The sequence below is a fragment of the Cariama cristata genome, unplaced genomic scaffold (genome assembly GCF_000690535.1).
Source record: "Cariama cristata isolate BGI_N322 unplaced genomic scaffold, ASM69053v1 scaffold40033, whole genome shotgun sequence".
NCBI classification, from domain to species: Eukaryota; Metazoa; Chordata; class Aves; order Cariamiformes; family Cariamidae; genus Cariama; species Cariama cristata.
The window spans coordinates 236-9,974 of record NW_009608503.1 but is presented as its reverse complement, the minus strand read 5'-3'; the positions used below and the strand labels follow the sequence as shown (position 1 = coordinate 9,974).

At 40.6% G+C, this 9,739-nt stretch overlaps 1 protein-coding gene across 1 annotated transcript in view; it reads right to left on the bottom strand.

Moving 5' to 3' along the window:
* Positions 1-5,743: 5,743 nt before the first annotated feature.
* The window catches only part of SRSF6 (serine/arginine-rich splicing factor 6), a gene marked incomplete at its 5' end in the record, with an annotated part of 4,227 nt that continues 231 nt past the window's right edge, over positions 5,744-9,739 (bottom strand). Inside the window, 4 exons of the mRNA XM_009697154.1 lie at positions 5,744-7,263; positions 7,380-7,469; positions 7,827-8,035; positions 8,267-8,394. Coding sequence (XP_009695456.1) covers positions 6,900-7,263; positions 7,380-7,469; positions 7,827-8,035; positions 8,267-8,394 — 791 coding nt within the window. The remainder of the gene's footprint in view (positions 7,264-7,379; positions 7,470-7,826; positions 8,036-8,266; positions 8,395-9,739) is intronic.

The following is a 9,739-nucleotide window of genomic DNA, read 5'->3' as shown; positions in this document are numbered from 1 at the left end:
TGGACTCGATGATCCTTATGGGTCCCTTCTGAGTCAAGATATTCCGTGATTCTATGAACTTTTCTTTATTTAAACCTAGTTCTTAGAATGCTTTTATTATTTATTTTATTCTGGCATCGCTTATCAGACTCTGCTATGCTATTAATACCACTAGACCTAACTAGTGCAGACTGCAGCAGAGCTGTGCTTAACAAGAGACGCTCTGGGACACTTTAGGCCAGGTTTCATCGTCACACATTTCGCTATTCACAGGATGGCAGCATCTGCAGGCGCTTGTGCCTTCCACTCCTGTCCTCACCCACAGCCTTGTCCCATGCTCATTTGACCCAAAAGCCTGATAGAGATCTTACAAAACATGAAGCAACAGGAGCAAGTTTGAAGTATAAACTGGCATCCATAGCTTTTATTCCCACTGGGCAAATCACTGCAATTCTGTGCCTCAGTTCCACACTCTCTAGGGGGCTTTCATGTATGGAGAGCTACAAAACAATTCTGTTCTGGGTTGTCAAACATACATAGGTGACACCTAAATTACAGCAAATGGTGGATTACATTTTCAGCTTGCAGAACAACAATTTTTAATTGTCAGCAGATAGACCCAGACAAGGTAAGTGGAGAGGCTCTTTCCAAATGTTTTCTCCTGTCTCCCCAGTTACTGTCAGCACTTACTCCATGCTGAGTGCTATGCTTGTACCAGAGGGTTGAGCAGAACAGGAGATGACACCCCAGGGCAGCTGTTGCACCACCCATTGCCCCTCAGGTTAATTGTACAGCATCACTGTTGCACCACTGTGATCATGAGAGACTATTTGCTGTATTATTTTCCTCTCATGTTGGTGCTGAGCAAGGAGGCTGACAGCTGATGCTGAGCAGAACACGGAACACAAAGGCTGTGCAGGGGAAAGCTTTTTGCACTTTACTCATTTCTAGGAGAAACATTGCTCTTCAACTAGCAGATTGACTAGGTGCAACTGCACAGTGATTACACCAAGCAGATGAGATATGACCTATTTAACACCTACTGACTTAATGGCACCAACTTTTCTTATTCACATTCACAGGATAATCCTGTTCTAGGAGCTGCACACACCAGTAATAAATTTGCTCAAGTAATTGCCCCCCCCCACTCCACTCCATCCACATGACAGCACAGGCTGCATCTTCCAGTCACCTCCAACCCTGGCATCATCCGCAGAGTTTTCTCTCCACTATTTTCAGTATTTTGAACTGAAATCACTGTACTCAGTTCTTGCCCAAAGGCAAAACATTGGAGCAAAACTTAAGCTTTTCCTTCTAAAAAGTAGATCACCCTGTGGAAGTTGCTTTCTGTGAACAACAGGAAGAGGATGTAGCCCTTGAGTCAGAGAATCACCCAGAATCATGTCCAAAACTTGAGTATTATTAGTACAAACTGTTGTGAAGTACATCCCAAAGCATGCATTAGCTGTGGACATCTTCCTATTGCCACTGCTTTTTCAGTGGTACAGATCATATCAACTGCTGTGATCCATTCTTTCTTAAATATGAGTGCACCCATGTTCATCCAACTCAGACATGTTGACAGATGAGTAGAAGTTTATGAGCCACTTCAGAGCATTTTGTTTATTTCAATTTTTTATTGGATTGTGAAACAACTGAAACTTCCCCTCCAACACCTACATACACATTTAACAAAATTAATAATGCGCGAAGAAGCTTTGAGAGTTAAGAGCCCACATTCTGCTATTTGACTCTTTCCACCTAACCACAAAACAAAACATGGGGGAAAAGGGCTGATCACACTGTTAACAGATACTGTTAAAATTCTTGAACTGTTAATAGCTGCTGCTACACAAAGCAATCTCTCTATTAGTTTTGCTTCTCACGTTTTAAAGTAACGCATTCTTATTCACATTTAATAGACATTACAAAGTGCACAAGAAACACAGCAAAGATCTGCTAATTGTGTCGCAGGAACTTTACCTTGTGATCAACAACGCTTGAACTATGCATCTATCAAATGATCACAGCATTTTGCATCATCTCTCAAGGACATACCAAACATCAGCTCAGCTAAATTTTCCAGATTTCCAGGCTCCTGATCCAAATTCCTACTTTCCCAGCTTTTGTTCTTTGACTTATGTAATTGCTTTGTAGATGTTATGTGAATGTTACAATGCCAACCTGAACTAGATTTAAGTAGGAATTGGAAACAGTTCAAGTTATTCCATGTGTGAATAATAAATCCAGCCATCATGTTTTAAATGCCCCTCCCCATTGCTCATGCAAAGATGGTTACAATCTTTTGGGACAGAGTACTCTCCCAATAGTAAATGGACTCGAAAACTGCAAAATTTAGAGGTAGAAATGTTAAGTAGTAAAAATGAGTGTCACCTATTCGAGCCACTCACAGTTTCACTGTAAGCATAGTAATATTGCTAGGTGAGATACTTACTTTGGCGTACATGAAACACAAAAGCTGTGCTCCTCCTTACCGCAAGCCAGCATACTGTACGTTTTCTCGTAGTGATGTAAACAGCCATTTCAAAGGATATGTTTTTGTGACAGCACGTTTTAAATCCTCTTGTTCTTAGTCCATCTCCTGCTCTTTTTTAAGCAATGATTCTGAACACTTGGCATGAACACAGGCCTGTATATCTGCCTATTAAAGCATGCTGCATTCTTTTTCACAGCGGCACAGGGACTCGCTGAAGCAGAACCACTTGCATGGACTCAAAATAGTAGTGCTACCAGCTGCTGAAAATTACATGTTGTGCATGTAAAGGCTAAGGTAAGCCTTTCTGGGCCTTGGCATCAAAGAAATAAGCACCTCTATTCCTCTGCCCTCTTCACTGGCTTTGAGGACAATCAAATTACCTTCCTTGCAAGCTAGATGCTCACAGTAGCCCCCAAACCCTAAAGCACAACCTCATTTCATGCTTCAGGACTGGAGTCAGTCACCCATGTAGATCAGGAATAGCCACATTTTGCAGCTTGCTTCCTCACCAGACCAGCTGCATCAGGGATTTGTTCTCTTCTCCATCAAAGTGCTGAGCTGGAAGCCAAAGCATGGAAGAAAATACCTTTTTGAGCTAGGAAAAAGAATTATCTTTTCTGAGCTCCTGACACGGACAGTCAAGGAGATTAAGTTCAAAGCACATGAATGATGGGTCACCTAGAAACTCTGAGCAAGAATCAATTTTGATTTCCCCATTTGTGTGTGATAGGCAACATCATTGCTGCGCAAAGATTTCAATTCACTTCCAAGGCTACAGGTGGCTTCATGAAGAGCACTCTGACTGACCTGCACGCAGAAACGCTTTCCTACTATTTGCCAGGATTTAAGTGAGACACACTGAAGGGAAGAGGTGTTTTCACCATCTAAATTCAGAGCAAGTATTTTATATCACAGGAATCACTGATTTAAGGATGGAACTTCCATTTCTGTTGAACACCAAAATACAGGGATGGATGCTTTTTTAAATACAGGAAAAGGCTAGGAATAGACTCCAAATACAGTCCCAGATTCACTTTTTTTTAACGGTAGAGTGTTATTTCTCCTTCACAATTTGAAGTCAATCCCTGCACTCCACAATTGATGAGAAGGCATGTTTCTCTTTTGTCTTTTTAAGAATAAATTTATGTTGGTTATACCAAATACAGAAAGAAAAGTCAGAGTGCCTAATACTAACGCACCTCCCTGAAAAGGTGGCTCCACAGTTAGGTTAAAAATAGAGATAGGAGCAAAGCCAGATGGTTTTGCCATCTACCGTCGGTACTACTGCGGGCCAATGCAAAGCACATGCTACAGCTGCAAAATGCAGCAAGCGTGCAGATCTTCTAGTCTTTTACTCTTCTACAAAGTTTAAGACATTTATCCAAACCACGCTTTTGTAACACCTACTATAGATCTCAGAAATAATCACACTTGTGATCATAAATACACACCAGACTGAGCATCTTCCATTCTTACAAAAAATGGTGCTGACAGAGCTGGAGGGATTATGGTGTTTGGGTTTTGTTGGTGGACTCTTTAAAGTTACCACAAGCCTTGCACTTAATTACACCAGCTCAGTATCTGGCACTACTGAAATTCTACTACCTTTCCAGAGGAAACAAATCCAGAGGGATGCAAGCCATGCCAAGGAATTCCTGCTTCATTTGCACAGTAAAAGGCCGTTTCTCGTTTGCATAGCAGCCAAGGGAGGTATCGGATGTGGCTTCAATAACAGAAAAAGAGATATTTGATATTTAAAGGAGTTACAGGCAAATCCATTAACTCCAATCTAGGCCCTGCCTGTAAGCAATTCATTAATAAAAATTACTTCAAACATAATCATTGTCGTAACAACCTCATTTCAGAAAGCTAAGAATATAATTGGTAAAAGCCATCATTATGCATCGTTAAACAAGACTGGGGTGCTAACGGCTACTGTAAGGCCAAGACATTCTCGTGCTGGCACTGGAAATCACTTTTAGAAACAAGCTGTTACTAATACCTACAATCACGTGTAAAAAAGTAGGTTTTAACATCTTGTTTTATTACCGCAAAGACACACAGAGATACTGAAAATATGCACATATACTTTTTAATCTACTGAACTCCAAGCTCAATTCTTGTTTCAAGGAGTGCAACATGTATTTTACCAAGGACCCCTGCAGGCTAATCAAAGTACAGTTCTCCATGAAGTCTGACATGCTTCATGATCAGCATAAATAAAAGCAAGGTGGTATAATGCCTCCGCGTCAACAGGTTTAAGGGAGGTAAATATTTCCACAAGTGTAGCTTAGGGCTGTAAACCTGCATTAAACTATTCTTGCACCATCCGACTACTGTACAGTCCCCAGCACTCCCCTCACATTTGAAATCCAAAGCAAGGTATTACCTGCAGTGATCAGAACTACAGCATTTAATTTTTCTAATCATTATGCTAAAATACACCTTAACTAAAATAGTTTCAATTTTAAAAAAAAAATACTTATCACAAATTAACTAAATGCATTCACGTCAGTCCAGGTGCAGAGAATAAAACTCTAGTACTAAATGCACCCTGCAGTAGTGTGGATTTAGTCATGCCAGAAATACCTGTAAGACTCCACAGTTACACAATCATGGGGAAGCTTGGCTTGGCAGCTCAAATACAGCTGTTTTTCTACGCTTGGGACGGAAACAGCATGAAAAAGCATACAATATAAAAGCAACAGTAACCCGATCTTATGGCAACACAAGCCATGTAACCCCTTGCATCCAGGTTCCACTAGGAATGTGAGCTTATCAGGCAGAACTATACTCATCCTGGGATCCCTTCTTGTGCTAGCACGGCTACTCATAGGCAACAGGCAAACGCTCAAGCTTTCTAGACATGATCGAGAAACGGTAAGAAACTGAAAATTAATTTTTCAAGAGAGCTGTTTAGACCATAAAGCAACTCCAGGAACAAAAAGTTGGCATCAAGTTGCATTTGAACATGCACTTGATGTGCTCCTTGTGCCTGATCCAATTCACCTGAACAGATGTGTAAAATTCTGACAAGAGGCGCTGCTTTTGGATCTAGTCACGCTTGAAGGATGGACAATGTATTGGGACAAACGGTGCTTGGTTGGCTAGTCTCAAGCACAAAATGACTGCGTTTCAAGAGCTCCCAAGTCTCTTACTAAAACAAAGAAGTTATTCCATCAAAAGAGGTAATTAGGATAAATTGTGATTTCCCCAGCATGAGAGGCAGAAAAAGAATCCCATTACACTGCAATAAACACAAGAGTTTGAGTCACCAATTTAATTTTATACAAGTCAAACTACACATTGTATAAAGAGTACAAGGCAGTTCTAATGTTTGCTATTGCATGTTACAAAAAATCAATTCAGCTATAAAGGGGAATTTTTGGGATGAGTTCTATTCCACAATTTAAGTGAGTTGGCAACTGTGGTGTAGCAAAGCCTTTGTTAAGACTAGAACTCTAGCTCAAACAGATTACATTTCCAATAAAGTTCAGACTTATACACAATAGGATTATAGTTCTCCCCGTTTGAAGCCAAACGTTAACATAAATGAGTCAAAAGGGAGGGAAGACAGTTTTATTTACCTAGTTTTCATATCCAATAGGTATTTAAAGGCTGACAAACCATACAACATACCAGTGACTTGGACCACATCCAAGAGACACATTAGTGTCCGACAACAGAGTGACACTTGTTATTCAAGCAAAAAAAGGTCAGAAAGCTTTCATTCTTTCAAGTTTGAAACATAGGATTTTTCAGCAATACTGTATGATAGAGGTTCCAGAGTACCTTTATTACCTTTAATACAGTCACAGTATAGGGAGGGGAATGTTCTTTTGGCAAGTTAAGATACCACACAAATGCTCTGACTTGAGTTTATTGCTGGTCTAAAATCTTCCTAGTATTGTTACTGGTTTATATAGTTGGCAGCCTGCTTCCACAAATTAAGATAAACCAGAGAATTATCTGACTGGCCAAGCAAGGCAATCCTGCCTTTGGTAGCAAGCTGTAACCTATTAAGCTAATGATACCAAATAGTTCTAAAACCATGAAAAAATAGGAAAAAATGATACTTTCGAAAAAGCCCAGATTTAAGCCTGTTTATATTCAGTTTATTTTTAATATAAAAACCACTTTGCACTTAAGAGTAGTTAAGTTACTCCTGCGGAAATGCTATAAAATCAAACTTTTAGCTGGATTTCTACAAAAGGGGGACTTGTCCTGCTTTGTACCACCATCCCATCACGTATTTTCAAATTTGGGATACAAATTAAACCTTTATGCCTCATTACTTAGTTCTTAGGCCATTCACTCCTGCAAGAGAAAAAACCAACTTCTGAAGTACTAACATAACACTAATGGCCTGACAAGTAGGAAAATGTTCCGTAATAGTGTGCAATGTAAGAGGAGAGTTCTAGTCTTAATCTCTTGAACTAGATCTTGATCGTGAGCGAGATTTTGAACGAGATCTGGAGTGGGACCTCGATGCAGCTCTTTTGGGTGGTGACTCTGAACGAGCCTTGGTAGACGGCTGCTGCTGCGGAGAATTGGAACGAGACCTACTCCTTGACCTGGACTTAGACTTAGCATCTCCTTTACCATTTTCTTTGGGAGATCGAGATCTGGACCTGGATCTGGACCGAGACTTCTCAGACTTCTCCTTGGATCTGCTGTGAGAGCGTGAACCCCTGTCAGACTTGGGTTTCGATTTGCTCTTTGATCTAGACTTCCTGCTTTTAGATCTGGAACGTGAGCGGTCTTTGCTTCGTGACCTGGATTTAGATCTTTCAAAAAGAGACAAGAGTTTATTCTGCATGAACTGAAGTGTACTTACAGCAGCTGTAAATATCAATTAACAAGTAGCAATTCCTGTACTAACAGAAAACAATGTATCACTTACCGCGAACGGCTTTTGGAGATGCTACGGGACCTGCTGCGGCTGCTCCTACTTCTACGACTTCTGCTTCTAGACCGTCTTCTAGATCGAGACCTAGACACATTTAAAAAGTAATTTGTCCCTTATTCTTTGTCTGGCGTGCCCTGCTATGCTATCTAACAGAGAAAAATCTGCTAAAGAACTTCTCAAAAACAAGTATGGCCACATCAAGATGTACTATCAATCCACCTGGATTCGATATAATGTCAATGAATTACATCTGACATTTCACATGTGAAAAACTCTCAAATCCGGCTTGGCTGCACTACATAAAATAATTCCTCCTACATTTTCAGGCGTCATCCTATTCCTAAAATATCAATTGACGGTAACTATTGCAGGTAGGGCTACCTATACCCATTCTTAGTGTGAATAGTCTTGATGCAGAGACTGACACGTCCCAAAAGTTACCTTGATCTGCTGCCAGAGTAAGATCGCCTATGGCTTGACCGTGGCTTGTCTTCAACCAGCCTGATTTTCCTTCCATTTATCTCTGTGCCATCCAGTTTGTCCAGGGCACGCTTCATGTCCGAGTAAGATCGGAACTCGATCACTCCTTCATTTGTACGTTCTTTGTGAGCATCTGCATACGTTACCTCACCAGCTTGCCTCATGAAATCCTTTAGGGAGTAGATGAAGAATTACATAACCATTCCACACACTTAGGCTCTGCAAGTACATTAGCTTAAGACAAGTCTGAGCACATGCAAGAAGCATTAATTGCATATAAACATTCACGCACAAATACTTCTCAATTACTTCTACCTAAATCAAAATGAGCATTGATATTAGAGGAAGTTATCACTTCTTGCTAGTCACAACAGGCTCTACGATAGAACGTTAATACATACTTTCAAATCCTGCCAACTACAGCGACTGGAAAGGTTTTCAACAATCAGTCTGTACTCTGTACGAACAGGCGGTCCGTATTTATCTCTTCCAGATTGTCTCCGACTGCTATATCCGCCACCACCCCCACCTTTATTGTACAAAGAAATAAAGTTAGATCGTCTCCTAGCGTGAAGAAAACTAAATGTTCTGAAAAAGTTAGTTAAACAGTTATATTTACTGGAGTAGGACTTTATTTCTCTAAGCCTCCAATAAACTTTGCAATTTTGCCATAATCTATATTAATGGCAAATCAAACAGACTAAAATCCTACAAGTCTGTGCTCCTAAGATCTGTTAAGAGAGTGACTGCTCCTTATTAGATTCACCTTGCTAAGTTTTATTTTACAGAACATTGTAAAATATAAAACTTAACTGATTACATGCATTTCTACATTTTACAAAAACGTTTACTAGTTACACTAAGTACTTACATCACAGTATGAGGTTTTTGCTGGTGGTTTGGCCACAAAACACGCAAGGTAACAGTCACCTAGTTCAGTTTAACCAGTTTTGTCTAACCCTTGGAATCCTCACCATCACCCTGCGTCTAATGGCAAAAGGCTGCTGTCGTCATGGCTTCCGGTAAGGTCAGCCAAAGGGTCATAGGGCAAGGGTCACACAATGTATGGAAAAGCCATGGCCAATCAGGAAAGGCAGTCATCTTAGCCTCAGTGGACACAGCCTCAGCCCCACTGGTCACTTTTAAATTGAAACATCAAGGACTTGTTAAAAAGTTTGAATTGAACATGCAACAATTTTAAACAACATACATTTGATTCTTTTTAAAAAGACAAGATACCCACCCCCCCAAATACCAAGCTTCTAGAAATTACTGAAAGATGAACCGTAGTACTTTTAATTACAGTACTAGGCCATTTAAGTTCTATATAGCTCAGCTCAAGAAGCTATACAAGTTCGTTGAACATAGAAATATTTACAGTCTCCCCCATTTAGTACAACAGATTCCTGCTTGAAAACCTCCCCCCACCCCTTCTATATATTCAACTGAAACATTCACATGAAAGTTCACAGATGAGTGCTTCTACCCCAATTATGCAACAGTACTTATTCATTAACATTAGTGATGTAACATCACTGTTTCATCTAAATGCTCCCAAGAACACTGGAGCCCCTAAATTAGCAGAGCATATCGTTTCTAATTAACAAGAAACCCCTCCTAGAAGGCCACAATTTTGCAGCCAGAATTTCTTCACGTATTTGCCCTCTGAAGTTTCTTAGTGGATATCTGAGTGCAACACTGGTGCCCGGAAAAATGTCTGCAGCACTAAGTCAGCAGATAGCTTGCTCCCAGCGATGCACTAGGTATCCCCTACTACCTTGCTCGCAGAGATAGCGACACCCCACCCCCTCAGCCCCAGGGGACTTGGTCCCATCCACTCAGTCACCCCCGGCTCTGCCCTGCCAACACAGCCG